Source organism: Conger conger, chromosome 5 (genome assembly GCF_963514075.1).
Source record: "Conger conger chromosome 5, fConCon1.1, whole genome shotgun sequence".
In the NCBI taxonomy this organism is placed as follows: Eukaryota; Metazoa; Chordata; class Actinopteri; order Anguilliformes; family Congridae; genus Conger; species Conger conger.
This window is the reverse complement of record NC_083764.1, coordinates 19,946,130-19,968,664: the sequence shown is the minus strand read 5'-3', so window position 1 is coordinate 19,968,664 and position 22,535 is coordinate 19,946,130. Positions and strand designations below refer to the sequence as shown.

The 22,535-nt window shown below is 42.0% G+C and overlaps 1 protein-coding gene across 1 annotated transcript; it reads left to right on the top strand.

Annotated features, from left to right (window-relative positions):
• Positions 1–585: 585 nt before the first annotated feature.
• plb1 (phospholipase B1) lies at positions 586–20,982 on the top strand. The gene is made up of 37 exons (XM_061242619.1): positions 586–641; positions 802–853; positions 1,788–1,853; positions 2,187–2,252; positions 2,577–2,647; positions 2,851–2,926; positions 5,209–5,316; positions 5,976–6,047; positions 6,143–6,229; positions 6,426–6,486; positions 6,846–6,904; positions 7,003–7,076; positions 7,399–7,442; positions 7,566–7,674; positions 8,052–8,103; positions 8,213–8,293; positions 8,585–8,650; positions 9,069–9,169; positions 10,267–10,348; positions 10,728–10,832; positions 11,275–11,370; positions 11,683–11,754; positions 12,066–12,143; positions 12,858–12,918; positions 13,183–13,241; positions 13,597–13,664; positions 13,783–13,826; positions 14,738–14,837; positions 15,113–15,164; positions 16,807–16,887; positions 17,087–17,152; positions 17,247–17,341; positions 17,720–17,801; positions 18,027–18,131; positions 18,888–18,983; positions 19,221–19,295; positions 19,682–20,982. The coding sequence occupies exons 1-37, from the start codon at positions 586–588 to the stop codon at positions 20,003–20,005; spliced, it is 3,042 nt and encodes a 1,013-aa protein (XP_061098603.1). The 3' UTR covers positions 20,006–20,982.
• The last annotated feature ends 1,553 nt before the right edge of the window (positions 20,983–22,535 follow it).

Here is a 22,535-nt window from a genome sequence, read left to right as displayed (position 1 = left end):
GTACATTTCCTAAGAGAATGATAAAAGGCTATGGAACAATCCTCACAACACATTGGGATCAGAGGTCCATAAAACTGAAAGCTATGCTGAGGAGGCAAAAACATCAATACTTTAACGCCATCCAGGGTTATTAGATTTCCGAATATGTGTTTTTGGACAAAATTCTAGGTGGTGCTTTGGGCTATGATATCACCACTAACTTTTTCCCAGGCGGTGCTATAGCACCGGTAGCACCACCAATTTTGGCGCCGTTGCTGTAACGTACCGGGAGTTTCTGAAATCAAATACCATGTTCTGAAATGCACAGATAATTTGTTGTACGTTGTATGATTGAAAGTGTTTTAAATTTATTTATTTATTATGCTTAATCATATAGGGAGATTGAATGTTAATGTTGGTCTGTACTTATAATAAGTTGTTGTATTTTTTAATAATGTATTTTGTATTTAATCTAGGACCTCTGAAATTGTATTTGTCTCGGTGCAGTAGTTCCTGACCTTACTTACAGACTTGGCCTATCTACCTGGTGTACTGTACTAGACTTATGTCTGCACTCCTTTTCATTTTATTTTAGAGCTGATAGCCATGGTCAACCCAAATTTGATCAGCCTGTTACCTGACCAGACCGACACACAACAAAGGTAAGACACTGTCTCTAAGTGCATGTCCAGTATGTGTCTCAGTGTGTCTATGTGTCTCAGTGTGTATCTTTGTCTCAGTAGGTCTCAGTGTGTCTCTGTGTCTCAGTGTCTCAGTGTCTCTGTCTCTCTGTATCTAAGTAGATATCTGTCTGTGTTCCAGGAGTCTTTTGGATGAGGCTGATGAGCTGGTCCTCTCTTTTACCACTCATAAGGTTTGCTGAACTCTCTGAATTCATGTCTCATTGAATCATTTCCTCCCTGAGAAGGTCATAGATCCTATTACAAAGTTCTCTGTATCCTTGGTGCCTTCTATTTACATACACTGGTATCCTAACAGCACATAGAAAGGGCTTAAGTATAACAATAAGAGTGTGTCTGTATTATACTGATACAACTTTACATGCAGAAGAAGCACTGTGTTGTTTTCATACTGAAATGGTATTTGGTGTAAAACAGCAAACAGCAAAACCACCCCCTCCCCTTAACTGTAAGTTGAAAAACTGTCAATTTGCATATCATGGTTATGCTATCAGGGTACAAAGGTGTGCAGTGTTACGCTAATGCATAATACCTGGAATGTGGGATATATCTTGCTCTTTCTGAACTACAAACAACACTACAGTGGGAATTATTGCTACCCTGAATAAAAATGGAGAAAAAAGGCTGCTTATAATAAACTAAATGAATAATGATCTATATTTATTGTTCAAACATACAGGGAAATTTACTTTTAGTTCAATGCATGTACTCTCAGGCTTCAATGTTTTGATTTAGTAATGTCAATGTAATGACCTGGTTTTCAGGTTTTGGTAGATTGTCCAGAAGGACATTAACTCCAAGCATACACCAAAATCCACATAGAAATGGTTAAGTAAAGGTGTTTGCAGGAAGTATTAAACCAGGGGTGTCAATGATTGTGGAACCTGTTTTTTGGGGAAATATTTTTTTATTTGAAAAATGTAAGAATTCGGTTGATTCCATTCAATCATTAATAATGTGCACGACTTTATGCATGTTGGAAAATATAGCTTATGACTAGAAGTATATTTTTGTTGTTGTTGTATACAGTACTTTTTGTGCAGATTTATCCAGGGTGCCATTCTCACAGTTTCTGTCTGTCTGACTGTCTGTCTGTATGTCCGTCAGGTTGAGGACTGGAAGCTGGTTCTACTGTTCATCCCAGTGGATGACAACTGTTACTGTTCTGAACAGGTCAGCAATCGCAGACAGCTGCAGTCACTGATAGTTTGTTCTGAGTGAGACCCCACCACTCCACCCTCTCTCGCTCTCCAATTCCAAAAAAAGATTTATTGGCAGGAATATAGTCAATATTGCCAAAGTGTATAGTAGTGCAAAAACAACAACACCACTCCAGTACAATTCTACTACTACTACTACTACTACTACTACTACTACTAATAATAATAATAATAATAATAATAATAATAATAATAATAATGATGCTGATGATAATAAAAATAATCATCATCATCATAATCATAAGCATCATAATCCTTTCCCTGTCTTTCTACACCCCCTCTCCAGACTAGCACAATGGTAGGAGCAGCTATGCAGCAGTTGGAGATGACTCTGGAGACACTGCATAGAGAGGTAAGCTAACTTGTGGGGATGTTTGCAGGCAAGAGCACAGATGCTGTCTGGGAGACTCTCCCCTCTGCACTGCATTATCAAGCATCCCTGCCCTGCTATCAGTACTGCACACTGCCCACCATGCAAGGGGTGTGACAACATTGAGTAGTTGCTCATCCCTCTACCTGTCTTTCATATCTATCCATTTTTCTAATTCATGCTTATCCTTCATCCCGCTTCTATCTCTTTCATTTTCAATTCACCCTCAAGATAACATTCAGTTCTATTTAATAGTGAGCATTGAGAGCCATTTTTAGGCGTTTGTCTGTTTGTTTATGTCCTCAGCTGCATCGTACCGTGGTCAGCGTTGTTGTGTGGGGAGGGCAGTCTGAGGTCAAACTTCCTCAAAAAGACAGGTTACCGCACTTCTTTGTTTCAACTAAATCATTCTCATACACGCATATCATAAAAATCATGATTTACTGTATTCATTGACATTAATGTAAAATGTGCGTTTCTGTATCGTAGTGTGCAGTGTGTTCTGTAACCCAACTGTATGTGGTGATATCAGCAGTACTGTGTGGGCTTACATGTGCTGACGGTGTGCATGTGTTAACAGAGGGTGCCAGTGCCAGGACACGCACAGTGCAGACGAACTCAAGCTTATGAAAGCCATTGTCAGCCAAGTCCTTCAGGTATGCTACCTCAACAGCTGTGTCTGTGTCTAACCTCAGACTGTCAGTGTTTTCATATTAGTGAACCACGCTTACAACTCTATGTTGTGTTTTCAAACCTCAGTTTACTTAAGATGAAAAGCAACTTGAATCACTTAAGTAAAATACCCAGCCATGTACAGTGGTGTGAAAAAGTGTTTGCCCCCTTCCTGATTTCTTATTTTTTTGCATGTTTGTCACACTTAAATGTTTCAGATCAAACAAATTTAAATATTAGTCAAAGACAACACAAGTAAACACAAAATGCAGTTTTTAAATGAAGGTTTTTATTATTAAGGAGAAAAAAAATCCAAACCTACATGGCCCTGTGTGAAAAAGTGATTGCCCCCCCTGTTAAAACATAACTTAACTGTGGTTTATCAAACCTGAGTTCACTTTCTCTAGCCACACCCAGGCCTGATTACTGCCACACCTGCTCTCAATCAAGAAATCATTTAAATAGGACCTGCCTGACAAAGTGAAGTAGACCAAATGATCCTCAAAAGCTAGACATCATGCCGAGATCTAAAGAAATTCAGGAACAAATGAGAAAGATCTCAATTACTTTCTATCAGTCTGGAAAAGGTTATAAAGCCATTTCTAAAGCTTTGGGACTCCAGCGAACCACAGTGAGAGCCATTATCCACAAATGGCGAAAACATGGAACAGTGGTGAACTTTCCCAGGAGTGGCCAGCCGACCAAAATTACCCCAAGAGCGCAGCGACGACTCATCCAGGAGGTCACAAAAGACCCCTCAACAACATCCAAAGAACTGCAGGCCTCACTTGCCTCAGTTAAGGTCAGTGTTCATGACTCCACCATAAGAAAGAGACTGGGCAAAAATGGCCTGCATGGCAGAGTTCCAAGACGAAAACCACTGCTGAGCAAAAAGAACATTAAGGCTCGTCTCAATTTTGCCAGAAAATATCTTGATGATCCCCAAGACTTTTGGGAAAATACTCTGTGGTCTGACGAGACAAAAGTTGAACTTTTTGGAAGGTGTGTGTCCCATTACATCTGGCGTAAAAGTAACACCGTATTTCAGAAAAAGAACATCATACCAACAGTAAAATATGGTGGTGGTAGTGTGATGTTCTGGGGCTGTTTTTCTGCTTCAGGACCTGGAAGACTTGCTGTGATAAATGGAACCATGAATTCTGCTGTCTACCAAAAAATCCTGAAGGAGAATGTCCGGCCATCTGTTCGTGACCTCAAGCTGAAACGAACTTGGGTTCTGCAGCAGGACAATGATCCAAAACACACCAGCAAGTCCACCTCTGAATGGCTGAAGAAAAACAAAATGAAGACTGGAGTGCCCTAGTCAAAGTCCTGACCTGAATCCTATTGAGATGCTGTGGCATGACCTTAAAAAGGCGGTTCATGCTCGAAAACCCTCCAATGTGGCTGAATTACAACAATTCTGCAAAGATGAGTGGGCCAAAATTCCTCCACAGCGCTGTAAGAGACTCATTGCAAGTTATCACAAGCGCTTGATTCCAGTTGTTGCTGCTAAGGGTGGCCCAACCAGTTATTAGGTTTAGGGGGCAATCACTTTTTCACACAGGGCCATGTAGGTTTGGATTTATTTTCTCCCTTAATCATAAAAACCTTCATTTAAAAACTGCATTTTGTGTTTACTTGTGTTGTCTTTGACTAATATTTAAATTTGTTTGATCTGAAACATTTAAGTGTGACAAACATGCAAAAAAATGAGAAATCAGGAAGGGGGCAAACACTTTTTCACACCACTGTAAATGGATTGTATCTTAAAATAATGACAGCTTTCATAAAAATATCCAGCTCTATAAATTGACTTGTGTTTTAAATAATGTAATCTATGCAGGTTGCTCTGGATAGGTGAGTCTGTTGTATTTGTCTACACTCACGGAGCACTTTATTAGTACACCTGTACACCAGCTTGTTAATGCAAATTTTTAATTAGCCAATAATGTGGCAGCAAATAATGGCATAAAAGCATGCAGACATGCTGAGTGAGCAGCAGTTCTTCAGGAAAAAACACCTTGTTAATGAGAGAGATCAGAGGAGAAGGGCCAGACTGGTCAAAACTGACAGGAAGGAGACAGTAACGCAAAAATAACCACACATTACAACAGTGGTATGCAGAAGAGCATCTCTGAATACACAACCCATCAAACCTTATAAGTGGATAAGCTACAGCAGCAAGACCAATTAGTCAAAAAGATATGTCTAATAAATACCTAATTAAGTGCTCACTGAGTGTATATTCTCACAATCTGTCTAGGAGTCTATAGGTCGCCACCTAGCGGAGAAACAATGGTATAGCGACCGGGATGACTTCACTGTGGTGCTGCAGGCCTCTGCCCTTCACACAGACAATGCCTCCATTCTTGTGAGTGACAATAACTTAAGCCTCTCTAGGCCCTTCACAATAAGATAGCGACAGCCCAGTTGTCCCATGGAATGACTGAATACAGTACTATCTTGTGTACAGGAAAAGAGTACTTCAAAACTGGCATTACAGCTGTGGGAAAACATGGTGAGTCACATGAAGATATCACTGATGCCTACTGAGAGACAAATCCGCATTAAAAATGCCCACATTGTCACTGTCTCTGACACTAATATACAGCAAAAAAACAGGCCAGAATGAAAGCGTCAGACTGTATATGAACACTTTACCCTTGTGTCGTCTTGAAATTCTGTATACTCCCCTTGTCCTAAGGGTCAAAAATGACCCGCCTTCACCAAACCCCTAAAATGAAGCAGCTTAATTGAATTTTAAATTTTAAAATCTATTTTGCATGAAGAAACAACCTGTCACTCATCACAAACTTTGTCATCAAATTGAAAAAATATCCTTTAGGGGGTTAAACATTAAACATTTTTAACCCTTCAGACAAGGGTTAACTTTCTAATGAATTTATTGGGGATGGATTTCATCAACTACCTGATAGGCCCTGTCAAACTGAGCATTAAAAACTGTGTGGTTGAAAGTAATATAGTAATAAGTTATGCTCATCGGTCTAACCAATCACCTTCATCCTCTAGCTTCAGCCAATAGGAGGTCAGAGTGAGTCGGAGCATGATGACAGCATCACTAACATTCTATGCCCAAATGAGGTGAGAGTCCTTCCTGGCTGCAATCACTGTGTTCATCCTTTTCAACCTTGCGTTTCCCTTCCAACCCTTCTTCATTCTCCCTTTCTTCTCCGCAGGACCGCCCCTTCCTGCGGACAGAGAGAAACTCTCCCTCAGAATCTCAAACAGAGGACCAAGCTATGCCTGGCTACCTCTTGGACCCTGTGAGATTTCCCATTAAGTTTCGGTATAAATGATGCGTAATGTGAGAAAATACAGTGACATTTTTTGTTTTGTTTTGTCAAACTTTCAGGAATACCTGCCGTTTTTGTCTGCTTTACTAGTTAGGGAGGTTGAGATGTGGTTTCGGCAGAATTTTGCAAATTGTCCCTGTGTTTTTACATATATTTACATTTGTAGATCATGGGTAGTGAAATCAACTGTGAGGACCGAAACCCCTCCCCATCTCTTCCTACCTCTGGTAAGACCTCCCCGTTCACACCATGGATACTGTAAAGAATAATTAGATTGGCCTCAGTCTGTCAGTACACGAGGACAAAGCTCTATGGTATTCTACAGTCGCAGCCATCTTTGTCCAAGATAGAGTTTACAGATGTAAATATGAATGCAATGGATTCAGTGCAAAATGGTTACACCTATATCAAGCATTTTTCCATTACTCAATCTGCTACTCAATCTGCTGTTGCTAGGTGTAGGGAATGGGGCAGGGAATAGTTGGCTTTACATAGAGCTGTCACCAATTTACTTTTGTGCTTTTACTTTTATTTTTCCATTATTTTAATATTGGTTGTGGGTAATGTAGTTTTATCTCCCCATCAGTTCATGCTCTCCGGCCTGCTGATGTTACAGTGGTGGCAGCCATAGGCGATTCTCTGACGGTAAGTCTGTCTCTCTTTGTGTTTTCAAAGCCCTTTGGAACTTTTTCCTGCCATCTATGTCTAACATTTTGTCCTCCTGCTGTCTTCCCTTTACGCAGGCTGCCAATGGAGTCGGTGCTTCTCCCAACAACATATTTGATGTCCTTCGCCAGTACAGGGGTCTGTCCTGGTGGTGAGGTCATCCTGCTTATTATTCCATCGATGAGACTGTGGCAAGACTGTCTACACCTGCAGTTCTCATTCAATGTGCTGTATGTGTGACGCAGACCTGGGTAGTAGTTTTTAATTTTAATACTACGCTTGTCTGGTATATTGGAAGCTATAACATACTTCAAACTCCACCTCTTGGTTGGCTAAATTGCATCGAGCAAGATCAATCGAGCTCAGAAACGTATTTTAATCCAAAACAATTGCCTAGTTGACCCAGGTCTGGTGTGTTGTGGTGTGTTGTGAGATGGGCCTAGAGGTTGACCTGACTTTCCTGTGGCTTTCAGTATTGGTGGAGATGAGAATATCACTACTGTCACCACCCTTCCTAGTGAGTCTCTCAGCATGGCCTTTGCAGACATGTAATATTGATACACCTTCATACTCCATGTATATGTAACATGTATGAACGTAGACTTTAGCAACTTTGTGTGGTACACTCATTTCCTTTCAGACATCTTGCGTTCCTTTAATTCCAATCTGACCGGATACTCGGAAGGGATTGGGAAGCAGGACACCATCAAAGCTTTCCTCAATCAGGCTGTGGCAGGGGCAGTCAGCAGGTGAGTCTCCCAAATTCTCTCTCTGTCCCTTTCTCTCTCTTCTTCTGTCAGAAGATTTCCGATTTTCACTGTTAGGTTCTCTCTTTGTTTGTATTTATTACTTTTCAGGCGTTCTTCCTGTTCCTGTTTTTCTGTCTGTCTGTCTATCTGTCTGTTAGTCTGTTTATATTTATTGTTGTATCTATTACCTGTTTTATTTCCTATTTTTATCGGGGGTTTTTTTGCATTTCCGTATCTATGTATTTACTTCTGTCATATTGTGTCCATCTGTCTGTGTCCTTATCCATCTGTGTTTATCTCTTTGTGCCTTCACCTGTCTGTCTATATAGAATCAATATTTTCATCTTGTGGCAAAAATGTTTAATCTTTCTTTTCAGTGACTTGCCTGGCCAAGCACGCCGGTTGGTGGAAATTATGAAGAATGACTCGGTGAGAAATATATAAACACGCACCTGTCCATCGATGCATGAGAGCACTCACACGAGCCTATGCCTTCTTGCAAGCAGCCACGTTTAACTTAACCTTCTCCCCCATGCAGCGCATCGATTTTGAGAATGACTGGAAGGTGATCACCCTGTTCATAGGGGGAAACGACCTATGTAGCCACTGCAAAAACACAGTGAGTATTAAAGCTAACAACAGGCTGAAGCATTACATTAAACTACTTTACATTAGATTGCACTTCATTACATTACATTATATTACATTAATTTGGCAGACACTTTTATTCCAAGCAATGTACAATGAGTGCATGCTGAAGGTCTCCGGAACAAATGCAAATGCAGGTCAGACAAAGTATAATTCTATCATAAAGTAGCAGGTATTTATAGGTGGAGCTGAGGGGGATTGGGCTTTAGTGGGGATTTTTTAAACAGCTGCCTTCATTCCTCCGTATTTCCTTTTCCTACAGGTGTTTTACTCCGCAGAAAATTTTGTCTACCACATCCAACAAGCTCTGGACATCTTCCATAACGAAGTACGAATATTGAAAGCTCATCCTCTTTCTCTTCCTCTCACTGTTTTTTTTTTTTTTCAAGAATTCACAACGGTGTATTATACAGGTAATCATTTATGTCCTTCTAATACTCAGTCGAGGTTACTGACACACCAGATACAGAAGTGGAAAAGGTCAACACGCACATCACATTATCTGCAGTGCGATGTTGCAAGGAGGAGCTCTAGGGAACGTCGTTTCGTAGATTGTACTCTTTCTGCATTCGTTCTGCGTGTTAGTCGTAAGGGATGTAGTAACGATGTCTTCCCACTAGATGTCACTGGTGCATCAAGCAAAGCAATTATTTTGTCCCTTAGCCTGTGACAGGCCGGCTTAGATTTGGTTCTCACTGTGCTGAGCCCCAGGTAGTGCTCAACCCTTCCCTCTGTCCTTTTCTCAGGTGCCCCGTACCCTGGTTAATCTTGTCGAAACCCTGCACATTGTTCCGTTACGGAAACTGCACCAAGATCGCAGTCTGAAGTGCCCGACCTGGCTTGTGAAGTAAGTGTCTTCTTCATTATGGATGAGGCACTGAGACCAGTCTGATATTATACATTAGACCACTGCAGTGTGTAGTATTACATAGGGCATTGCACTTGTTAACAGGGCTGTTGGTAGAAAGGTTAATATTGAGGGAGTAGTTCTGTAAGCATCCTGCTACAGCACGCTCAGGTAGTGTTCAACAGTCAGTTATTTAACGGAGTCTGCTAAATGCATAAATAATAAATGCTCAATGTGGCTGAAACATTTTGGGAGCTCACTGAAATATTAATATGATTCCCTGGCACTGCTTGCTGTTTGGATGCTTGTTACTGATCATTAATTACCAGAACAAGCATGCCAGAAAATTTCACAAGGCCCTGCTGTTGTTTTATTTTATTTTTAATGCTTTTGGAACAATCAAAGAAAGAAAGAAATTGATTGGAAGAAAAAAGGAGAAATGGCTAATCTTTGTGCTGCAATGCTAGTTTGTGCGGCAATGCTAGTTGCAGTAGTAGTCGATTCAGGAGAGCGTGGGCAAGCTTGTTCTCTACTCCAAAGAATGTGATGTCACTGCCATTTCTTTTCCACACCGTGAGCAAACAAGTTTGGCTTGCACTGACACGAGACGCCAGAAGACTATTTGTGTCAAGCTAAACCACAAGTCTATTGACCAGTAGAGGTCGCTAGTGCACCAAGAGCCATCACCATACTGGCCAGATGAAACCCTCCATTACATTACATTAATGGCATTTGGCAGACGCTCTTATCCAGAGCGACGTACAGTTGATTAGACTAAGCAGGAGACAATCCTCCCCTGGAGCAATGCAGGGTTAAGGGCCTTGCTCAAGGACCCAACGGCTGTGCGGATCTTATTGTGGCTACACCGGGATTAGAACCACCGACCTTGCGTGTCCCAGTCCTTTACCTTAACCACTACGCTACAGGCCGGCCCTCAGTCCCTTCTTGGATGATGCTAGTGCCAATCATGCATAGCCCTACTGGGCTGTCAGTCACAAAAAGGACCAGTGCCTTAACAGGCTGAGCCACCCAGCAACCCCACTATTGATTCTCATGCTTCATATTTATCCCTCCATTTTATGCCTTCTTTCCACCAGTGTTCTGTGCAACTGTGTCCTCCCCCCTAAAGAAGGCTCCAAGCAGCTCCAGACCTTGGATGACCTTAACCGAGCCTATCAGGTAGGTCAGGTCTCCCCTGGGTATAACAGCAACTAAGCCAATCAGAGAGACACCATAAAAAAGAGAGTTAACTTCCATTGCTATTCCAGTGAAAACGGTTGCTTTAAATACCACATCAACCTCAGGAGGAAAATATCTGGTCAATCAGTGGCATGGGGTCATGGCAAAGAAGCTGACCTAATCCACTGGAATTCTCAAGTATTATAATACCAGTTCTGCTGTATTATAACCATTCATGCAGTGTTTTCAACATGAATCTTCAGTACAATATTGTACAGACACATTGCTATCAAAATTCAGTTCTTGCTGTATTATGATAATGTATTGCATATGCTGTATATGGGTAAAGATGCTCTCTCTCTTTGTCTGTCCCTCTCAGAGAGGATTGTGGGAGCTTGTAGAATCAGGTTGCTATGACACACACTCCAATTTCACAGTGGTTCTGCAGCCGTTCTTCAGAGACGTGGTGATCCCCCTGCTGGAGGTAAGATGCACCATCCGTCTTCTTCTTCTTCTCACTTATAGAATACGTTCTGACTCAGTTTGACTTCCGAGAAAATGAAAGTTTACACATCCTTCTTGCCCTTAGCCACACCGCGCAGTTTGTATAACGCAAACTGTGTCATTCCTTTGTGCAGCAATGCGTGTGTGTGTAATCAGGATCTTGTGGACTTTTTAAGGCAGAGCAAAGCACCTCTCAAAATGGCTGATGTTTTACCACATATTGACATAGCGTTGTATACTTTAGAACAATGCTCCCCAAACTTCTCTTTAGTTTCATCATGCCAGATCCAGGTATTTAATGAGCTCCATCTCAAGCACACCTGATGCAGCTAACCATGGGCTGCTCTACAATGTGTCTCATGTCCATAAAATAATGTGACAATGGCTCTCTCTCTCTCTCTCTCTCTCTCTCTCTCTCACAGGATGGCCGCCCTGACCGTTCGTACTTCACTCCAGACTGCTTCCACCTCAGTCAGAAGTCCCATTCCTTGATGGCACGTGCCCTGTGGAACAATATGGTGGGTCTCATACAAACACACTCTTATTTTGGACCACATACAGTGCCCTCCATAATATTCAGGACAAAGACTCAGGATTTATTTATTTGACTCTGTACCCCACAAATCTGTAATAGAAAAAAATGCATGTGGTTAAAGTGCACATTGTCAGATTTTAATAAAGGTTTATACATAGTCTTTACATTTCAGGGTACCAGAATGTTTGGGACACAGCAATGTTATATAAATGAAAGTAGTCAATGAAATGGGGTGATAGAGGGCACACATAACTTCCATACTTGATGTTTGTCGCTGTCTTTGTGTGTTTGACAGCTGGAGCCCCTGGGTAGTAAGACCTACACACAAGACTTCAACTCAATCCCCCCCCTCAAATGTCCTTCCAAGGTAAACCCTTTAGGCCAGTTTCTTTACTAACAGTGGGATTCAGCCAATGGGCCCAGGTGAAGTGTGAACTAATCATGAAACATCATGTTTTAGTACAGACTTTGAGCTGAAGACATTCCCGCTACTCATTAACCACAAGACAGTTAGCGACAGCTCTTTTTGTTTAATTTCAGATACAAAACCAAACATGAGGCATTGAAGTATACAGCCGAAAAGCATGTTAGGCCTTTGTTTAACAAACCTCGACTACAGCACGACTCCAAAAAGGCCGAATTATACTTACTGTATGGGTGTCTCCTAACTCTTCACAGACTTCCCCCTTCCTGAGGACCTATCAGAACAGCAACTACACATATCAGGGCCCTGCCCCCACCCCTCCACCAATCACGGTAAGGAGAATTTGCTAAAGTAAGCTGTTCAGTAACAGTGTTATTATGGTTAAGGCATGCTAAGGCATACTCACCAAGCTGAATTAAAACAGCTAAGAATAATATGCTTTTCACTGGTTCTTTCTACCTCACAATAATTCTGTTCGGTTTGACCCCCCTGCTCATAATGTACTTGAATTCTAAGGAATAATCTATGATTTATTTTGTTCCAAACTGGTTAAACTACCGTGATTACTATGCACATCAATGTCAATGGTGAAAAGATCCCACTTTACAACATGAATTGGCATTAGCTAATTTGTTAATGATGTACATGATGTAAAAATTCAGCGTGAAATTTACTTCAACTACTGACCAATGCATTAGTTACATGAGTATTTATACTTTAGCAAACCATAGGATAAACGCTTAATTAGTTAAACATGAACAAATACATTTTTTATTCAAATGTGAATCAGCATTGACTAATGTAGTTGTTCAGGATGTACAAATACATGAACACACCTGTACAGATTAACTTAGTAGTCAGTAGTCAGTTAACAACTGCAATAGCAAATGCCAATTCATCTAGCATTATTGTAAAGTGTTACCAGTGAAAATTAGGTTGATAATGAAGAATATGGAGATGAAGGCAGTAATAAAAAGTAGCTGACTTCCTTCATCCTTTTGTGACAATGTTGGTCTGTTTGTCCCTCTGTCTTTCACCTTTCCCAGAACTGGGGAAGTGACTTCACCTGTGTGGACCGTGCACCATCGAATCCTGCCCCCACCTCAGGTAAATCACAGAGAGATTAATCTGAACCAAGGGCCAGAGAGTAGGAGAGAAAGTGGGAGAGGGAAGAAAGGTTCTTTGTCATAATTGCTCAATTAGTCTATTTTGTATTTGAAACATGTGGTTGTGGGCTGTTTTGGCACTGGTGGCAGAGTGGAGTCGTGCGTGGTGTGTTAAAGTGTGGTGTCGTACATCAGGGGTAATGTAGACATGTGTGTGAGTTATGGCTACAGTGAGGGAGGGGGCTGACTGCGGTCTCTTATTCAGTTCACAGGTTACGACCGGCGGATATCAAGGTCGTGGCAGCACTAGGAGACTCTACAACTGTGAGTGTGTGTGTGTGCGTGTGTGTGTCAGAGAGAACATTTGAGAGAGAGAGGGAGAGAGAGAGAGAGAGTGATGCTATGCTGCAACATCCATCTAATATAGGTTCTGCCTCTATATACAGTATGTATGTTAATGTTGGAATGAGTCAAGGTGAAAGTCTTCAGGTAACAGTTTTGTTATTTGTGATAAGTACAACAGATAAAAAAATCATATCTATGCACTACTCTTTGCAGCCAGCCTTTGTTTTTCATTGTCATCATATCTGATAGTCCTGTGCGGCTTTTGTACAGTACATTATATACGTGTTTATGCATGCGTGGGTCCCTGTATCTGATGAATGTCCTCTGTATTCAGGCAGGGGTGGCTGCAAAGGCGAAGAACATCTTGCAGCTGGAGAAAGAGTACAAAGGGGTGTCGTGGAGGTCAGAGAGGTTTCATACGCGGCAATCATTTCTAACACGAAAGCTTATGCGAGTGTGTGTAATGTGTGAGCGCGTGTCCGCGTGTCACAAACCCCCTTCTGCGTGTTTGTTTCTGTAGCATTGGAGGTGACGGGACCCTGGAGAATGTCACCACCCTGCCCAGTGAGTGTCCCACTCCCCGCTTTTCAGCCTCTTCTGTTCCGGAACAAAATGTCCCAGAGGAATACGGTTCAATCCAGCACAGCGGCCACCCATTTCATATGTTTTTATTATTGATCATAATTTCTATCTGACTTCCTTGTCATTCAGCCAAACCTTTCACTCTTTTTTTTACTTATTTAGCACAGCCGTTGGGCCCTTGAGCAAGGCCCCCCAAGGCCCCCAACCCTTAATCCTCCAGGGGAGGATTGTCTCCTGTAGTCTAATCAACTGAACGTCGCTCTAGATAAGAGCATCTGCCAAATGCCATTAATGTCATGTAATGTAAAGTGATTACTTGTTAGCTAGTTAAATTTGAATTAGTTTGTTTAGTCATTGCTGGTTTCCTTTTAACAGTGGTTAGCCACCTAATTGGATATAAGATGGCTGCCCTGTTGCATAATTGATTTATTTCTACCCTGCGGTTGCGTGCATCCATAAGTGCTGATGTCCTGCAGATTAGTTCCAAAGACTTGCCATGAATTGCTTGTGCTACAGTACATGGATGCAAAAATTCTTGCTCTACAAATTTGCAAACCTTGGGGAAACTTGTAAGCCTTTCCTGTCTACTTCTTGTTTATATTCCCCTTTTCTTTCCTTCTCTCATTTACTCTCCCTTTTCACATTTTCTGTCTCTTTTATTGACCTTCTTCCACATTTTTCATATCCATAACAATATCACATATCAATGACACTATGTAGCATGTAGTTACAGCTACCCTTGACAACCCTTAGTAAGCACATACCTGTACAGCTCTGTAGAACAACATCGAGTCAAAACTATATCCTTTCTAATAAAACTGTGTGCATCAGTCTCTAAAATGTGTGTAAAGTACTGCGTCCATTTGTTTACCCTTTCTCTCCCATTTGCACAGACATACTGAGAATGTTCAACCCCTCTCTGCGTGGCTTCTCCATTGGTCAGGGGTCATGGCAGAAAGGCTTCAACATGGCAACACCTGGAGCCAAAGTCTCGTGAGTGTACCTGAATATTGGGCTGTTTGCTCAGTCTGCAAGTCTGTCTATGTGTGTTCCTCTATATCTATATCCTTCATGAATTTATTTACTGCCTCTCTTATTGCACCTTTCCCAGTCTGTCTGTTGCTCTCTGTGCTCTCACGCAAACTCTCACAAAGTTTGTTCACAGGTTGTTCTTTCCGCATTTTTACCAAAACCTCACTTTCTCCCTCACTTTCTCCCACATCCCTCTTTCTCCCAGTGGATTCACTCCCACTCTCCCTCTCTTCCAGAGACATCCCAGTCCAGGTAGAAAATCTGATCAAGGCCATGAAGAAAGACAAGGTGTGCCTCAATTCAATTCGACTTTATGGTCCTATTGAACCTAAACGATGATTGAGTGCTTGTTTTGAAATCTGTTTTATATACAGTGCATCCGGAAAGTATTCACAGCGCTTCACTTTTCCCACATTTTGTTATGTTACAGCCTTATTCCAAAATGGAATAAATTGAAATTTTTGCTAATTTATTAAAAATAAAATACTAAGAAATCACATGTACATAAGTATTCACAGCCTTTGCTCAATACTTTGTTGATGCACCTTTGGCAGCAATTACAGCCTCAAGTCTTTTTGAATATGATGCCACAATCTTGGCACACCTATCTTTGGGCAGTTTTGCCCATTCCTCTTTGCAGCACCTCTCAAGCTCCATCAGGTTGGATGGGGAGCGTCGGTGCACAGCCATTTTCAGATCTCTCCAGAGATGTTCAATCGGATTCAAGTCTGGGCTCTGGCTGGGCCACTCAAGGACATTCACAGAGTTGTCCTGAAGCCACTCCTTTGATATCTTGGCTGTGTGCTTAGGGTCGTTGTCCTGATGAAAGATGAACCGTCGCCCCAGTCTGAGGTCAAGAGCGCTCTGGAGCAGGTTTTCATCCAGGATGTCTCTGTACATTGCTGCATTCATCTTTCCCTCAATCCTGACTAGTCTCCCAGTTCCTGCCGCTGAAAAACATCCCCAGAGCATGATGCTGTCACCACCATGCTTCACTGTAGGGATGGTATTGGCCAGGTGATGAGCGGTGCCTGGTTTCCTCCAAACATGACGCCTGGCATTCATGCCAAAGAGCTCAATCTTTGTCTCATCAGACCAGATAATTTTGTTTCTCATGGTCTGAGAGTCCTTCAGGTGCCTTTTGGGAAACTCCAGGCGGGCTGCCATGTGCCTTTTACTAAGGAGTGGCTTCCGTCTGGCCACTCTACCATACAGGCCTGATTGGTGGATTGCTGCAGAGATGGTTGTCCTTCTGGAAGGTTCTCCTCTCTCCACAGAGGAACGCTGGAGCTCTGACAGAGTGACCATCGGGTTCTTGGTCACCTCCCTGACTAAGGCCCTTCTCCCCCGATTGCTCAGTTTAGACAGCCGGCCAGCTCTAGGAAGAGTCCTGGTGGTTCTGAACTACATCCATTTACGGATGATGGAGGCCACTGTGCTCATTGGGACCTTCAAAGCAGCAGAAATTTTTCTGTACCCTTCCCCAGATTTGTTCCTCGAGACAATCCTGTCTCGGAGGTCTACAGACAATTCCTTTGACTTCATGCTTGGTTTGTGCTCCGACATGCACTGTCAACTGTGGGACCTTATATAGACAGGTGTGTGCCTTTCCAAATCATGTCCAATCAACTGAATTTACCACAGGTGGACTCCAATTAAGCTGTAGAAACATCTCAAGGTTGATCAGTGGAAACAAAAATTTCAAAAAAACTTCTTTCATGTTGTCATTATGGGCTGTTGTGTGTAGAATTTAGAGGAAAAAAATGAATTTATTCCATTTTGGAATAAGGCTGTAACATAAGAAAATGTGGGAAAAGTGAAGCGCTGTGAATACTTTCCAGATGCACTGTATATAATATAGCAGCATATCCACATTACTATATAAATTCATATGTGTATTCATGTCTGTATATGTCTATCTCATGTACAGAAGGTAGACTTTGAAAAGGATTGGAAGGTGGTGACATTATTCGTCGGGGTCAGTGATCTATGTGAATTCTGTGTTAATCAGGTGAGTTGCAGAAAGTAGCGCTGAGGCATACATAAATGGGCAACATACACATACACACACATGCATACACACACACACGCACATGCAGACATACAGGCAGACAGATTAAAGTCTTGGTCTTGGGGTTATTTGGCTTTTGGACTGGGACGGTGTCATTTCTGTAGGTGTGTACATATTTGTCTGTACCGTGTCTGCACAGGACAACCTGACCCCTAAGAACTACAGTCATCACCTGATGCAGAGTTTGGACCTGCTGTACAAGGAGGTGAGCCACAGCAACTGTGTGTGTGTGTGTGTGCGTGCGGGCGCATGTGTATGTGTGCGAGAGGCTGTGGTTTATGTTCTCTCTCTGTGTTAAGGTACCACGGGTGCTGGTTAATGTCCTGGAGGTTCTGCAGATTGAGGGAGTGAGAAGAATCAAGGAAGATACAGTGGGATGCTTCGTGCTCCAGGGGTCTGTCTTCTCATCTCTCTTCCATCTCCTTGTATGTCTGCCTGTTTCCAAGCTTGTCTGTCTCTCTCTGTATGTCTCTCACTTTGCCCTCTGCTGATAAAAACAGCTAATGCTAGGTTTTAGTAAACAGCTGGTATTTGGTTGACTGGTTTAGACCAGCTCCATACTCAATATTGTTTGACCAACTTAAGCTATGTTTTGAAAAGCTGGTCATTTCAAGCTGGTCATAGTTGGATTTTACAGCAGGGCCTGCCTGTCTGTCCCTGTATCTGTGTGCTTGTACGGTCACCTCACTGCATGTACCAAGTGTTGGTGTGTCTGTAGCCTTCTGCATGTCTTCTCAGCCTGAAAGGGTCATTGTCTCTGTGCGGTCTACAGGTACATGTGTCCATGTATCCTTTTGCCTGACGAGAACTCCCCCGAGCTAAGCGAGATGAAGAGGATCAACCGTGAGTACCAGGTAAGTGTGTTTGGGGGGGGGGGGTAGACCACCTCTGCAACTGACCAGACAAGACCTGTGTTACCTGAAATTACAGACTGTGTCTGACACTACTCTACTGGCATGTGAACAAAAGCGTCCCATCCTGTATACAACGTGGACATATCGTTCCTCCCTTGTATTGTAACCCAGGTTTGTCCTATGAAAGCCATTGCAAATTCTCTCTTTTACCCTCTCGCTGATTAGGCAGAAACAGAGTACCTGGTCTCTACTGGCCGCTACGACAAGCGCAAAGACTTCACTGTGGTCATCCAGCCCTTCTTCCAAAATTCCATCATCCCTTTAACAGCGGTGAGTTTGGCCTGTTCCTGAACCCTGCCAAACATTCTCACCTGCATACACATACTATATAACTGCAGTGCCCTCCATAATGTTTGGGACAAAGAAGCATCATTTATTTATTTGGCCCTGTACTCAAGTACACATTGGCAGATTTTAATAAAGGCCATTGTTTTCAGGAGAAGCAATTATTTTTGTATTTACCGCGTATCTGGAAGCAGCATGACTTGAAGCCATTTAGCCGACAAGTGTTCCAGACTGTATAAGTGTAATTTACAGCTGAATCTAGTCCTACCCTCCAATTCTCATAAGGATCCATTCTTGCAAAGTATATTAGTATTGCTTGTAGGACAGCCTCAAAATAAGATATCCTGACTCTGATGATCCTACACAGACCTCAGGAAGTCATGGCATGCAAAGGATATGCAACAAAATATTAATCTTAAATACATTCATTTACATAACATTGCTGTGTCCAAAACATTATGGTTCCCTGAAATTGGGGGACTATGTTTGCTGTAATTTTTACATGGTGAAACCAAAATGTATAAAAATTCCCTTTATTAAAATCTGACAATGTGCACTTTAAGCAGATGTGATTTTATTATTACAAATGTCAAATTGTGGAGTACAGAGACAAACAAATAAATTATGGGTCTTTCTCCAAAACATTATGAAGGGCACTGTATATAACTTATATATACCTGTATGTGCACATGGCCACACGCATTCTTGCATGCCTACAATTACTCATTTTTGGTTTGTTAGGATGGGACGCCTGACCGGAGCTATTTTTCTGCTGACTGTTTCCACTTCAGTGAGAGAGCACATTCAGAGATGGCCATCGCTCTCTGGAACAACATGGTGAGCTTGGGGAAGAAGGCAATAAAGGAAGCATCGAGCAAAAAACAGAGGGTGGGGAAAAGGGCTGGGCTGGGACAGGGATTGAGAGGGAACAGAATTGAGGAAGACACAGGGGATGGTGGATTCTCTCTATTCTGTAGAAGGAAATCACTTTTTAGAGGTAGTGTGCACCACTAGTGTTGCCTGAAGATGATGTTAATGTTTGTGTGTCAAATGACAATTGTTGATGTGGTTTAGTTGCAGCCGGTGGGCGGGAAGCAGGCTTACAACAACTTTACCCATGACCGCAACAAGATCCAATGTCCAACTGAGGTGAGAGAATGTAAAAAATATTGAACATTGCACACATAGAATGGAAACCCTTTCAGCTTTTTGCATAGTTTTTTCAGTAATTTCAGAACTGTGTTCCTTATTCCACATTGATAGTTTTTTCTGTTTATTTCCCCTTTTTCTGTTTATTTCCTATACACTGGAGTTTATAGTTTTATTTAGTAAAATGTTGTTTACATATGTACATTATCAGGAAAGAATCAATATCATCAACATCAATACATAGATTATTATTGGTGCCTTATAGTAAGTACTTTGTCCAAGAATGACATCTGTGTTTTAAGATTTCCTCCTTTGACCCTCAGGTCCTAGGTAATGTGCTCTAATGTCCTGCCACATCTGGCCTGTTGGGTTTTTCTATCTTTCAGGACAAACCCTTCATCTTCACCAGGATCAACAGCCTTCCCATCATCCCCACTACTGCCCCTACCTCTCTACCACCCACTACTTCATCTATCTCTCTGGCCACTACCCCAAGCATGACGGCTACCCCCATCACCACCACTACAGCCCATACACCTCTGTGCTCTGAGCCCATGCCAGTGTGGGTAGCCCCAGCACTTGGGGTGGCTGGCTTGCTGATTGGCTGGGCTGTCACCTGGCTCCTCTTCTCCTACAGAGAAAGAAGGAATCGGAAGGAAAAGATATATAGCCGAGAGAAGATAACCGAGATGAAAGGAACTGAATTCTAACATGAATCACATGTATGTGCACGTGTGCGGGTGATGGAATTATGACCGATGTGCACCCAAAAGTTCAACCAAGACTGAGACACAAAGGACAGGGACAAAGCACACGCAAAGTCTGATATAGTCTATTGACTGTGACCAGGCTTTAAAGAATTGCTCCCATCATTGTGGTTCTGTCACAGCTTGCCATATTTGGAGAACTTCAATGGAGTTTAATACCAGATGTTACACTAAGTACACTGAAATTATTAACAGACATAGAGGTTTATATTAGGAAGCATGGGGAGGGATACTGTACAGATTTAGATTCCAGGGCATCCCCATATTCAATTACTAATCCACAAGCAGCTACTCAAAATCTCGTACTAGAAAACAAACCAGAAAAGTCAACCCATTTTGCCAACAGTAATATATAGTTGTATATAGCAATACCACAGGATGAGGCCAATAACCACCCCCCAACCTCCCCTCCACACACACAAAGATAAACATACATACCATTTAAGCATTCTCAGTTTAAAATGATACTAGGTCTATTGTGTATGGAGGATAATGGCTGAGATGTCTCTGGAATCTGGATTGTGTTTAAGATACCACTGCTACCAGTCCACATGGTCAGTTATCTTCCTGTGACATATTAGTGGAGGAATGGCACTACTAAATGGCATGTCAAATGGATTGCCACTGATTCTAAAATGCTCCTGGGTGCCCTCTTAACAACTATGCACCTAGATTTGGGGCCTTTGGATTGCACAGGTCCAGACATACGAAACCGCAAACCTATTACATTACATTAATAGCATTTGGCGGACACTCTTATCCAGTTGATTAGACTAAGCAGGAGACAATCCACCCCTGGAGCAAAGGGGCTAACGGCTGTGTGGATCTTATTGTGGCTACACCGGGGATCAAACCACCGACCTTGCGGGTCAGTCATGTACCTTAACCACTACGCTACAGGCCACCTATGAACTACTTTACAAAACCAAAACATCTACAGTATTTCAGGCAATTGCAAAATCTTAAGGGAAACTCCTTCTTAATCACAGAATACTAATATTTATTTTTGTATGATAAAAATGACATTTCTTGTACAATAACACTGGTTGGTTATGATTTTATGCCCTGTGTGGAACTGGCATCCCCTCCCTATATTTTAATAGCTGAAGTTGTCGACAGATTCCAAATCAATGGCCCATGTTTCTTTCAAAATCACGCGCAAGTGACTTAGCGGCTTGTGTGTTGGAATGTTCTGGAATGTTATGAGTCTACTTGGCAATGGAGATCCTATGAGGCATGCTGGCTGCAGCCAACTGTTGATTAGGTGACATGAAACTGTAACAACCTATTTGGATTGACTTTGGAAAAAAATATGTCTAATGGGAGTCACTGATGGTTATAAATTCTGCTTATGAGGGATATGAATGTGTAAACAGGTCTGCCAGTGACATTGCCATTGAGAGACAACAGCAGCGGTGTCTACATCTGGAGCTCAATTCAGAGTCTTGAGGTGTTTTGTAACCAGCAGCTGATTGACATTGGAGTCACCAGGGCCCAGTATTTCATTCATTCATTCATTATCCTAACCTGCTTATCCTGAACAGGGTCGCAGGGGGGCTGGAGCCTATCCCAGCATACATTGGGCGAAAGGCAGGAATACACCCTGGACAGGTCGCCAGTCTATCGCAGGGCACACACACCATTCACTCACACACTCATACCCACGGGCAATTTAGACTGTCAAATCAGCCTAACCTGCTTGTCTTTGGACTGTGGAGGACCTGAAGGAAACCCACGCAAACACGGGGAGAACATGCAAACTCCACACAGAGAGGCCCCGGCCGACGGGGATCCGAACCCAGGACCTTAAATCTCAAAATTGGGCATTTCAAAATGAGAAACTGTGATCCTGATCCTAAAAATTGTGATAAGGATTTTGTAATCCAATCCTACCTTGAATCTAGACCAAATGTTTGTTGTGGGTATTTCAAAATTCTAAGGTAGAGATTAGGATAGGTTAGGCTACTAAAAATCAGGATAATCTTCATCCCACTGAAAGGGTGGATTCAGGATGGATTTAAGGTTCATGTAGGGACATGTGGGACACATGGCACATATGAAATAAATTGTTTTATCCAGTGATGTGTACATTAATTAACACAAACCCTTCCAAAACAATATCCATTCTAAATTGACAATATAATATTTTCAAGAAGAACCCAAAACACTACAGGTGGTCTAAAGAAAGAAAGTAAATGCTTTGGGATGTTATTTGAAAATATATTGTGTTATCTATTCTAAAGTAATGGGTAGGTTCAAAAAGTTGAATCAGAAAATGCTATGCCAGAATCCAGATGGACAGTCAGAGACACACTGTAATGAACCCTTATTTTAACTAGGGGTGATTCATCAAAAACATTATGCTCTCAAAACAGCTGTATTTGGACGTTTTTGTTTTTAAATTAGTTTTTAAAGTATTTTAAATTATTGTCATTATTCAATCAGACATTGAATTTTGAAATTAGACTGTTTT

Excerpts from the sequence above, each read along its gene's own strand:
- plb1 (XM_061242619.1), top strand. The coding sequence starts at position 586 with ATGGTCAACCCAAATTTGATCAGCCTGTTACCTGACCAGACCGACACA. Across the intron at positions 6,487-6,845 it reads CCCATCTCTTCCTACCTCTG|TTCATGCTCTCCGGCCTGCT; the intron begins GTAAGACCTCCC and ends TCTCCCCATCAG. Across the intron at positions 15,165-16,806 it reads AGGCCATGAAGAAAGACAAG|AAGGTAGACTTTGAAAAGGA; the intron begins GTGTGCCTCAAT and ends TCTCATGTACAG.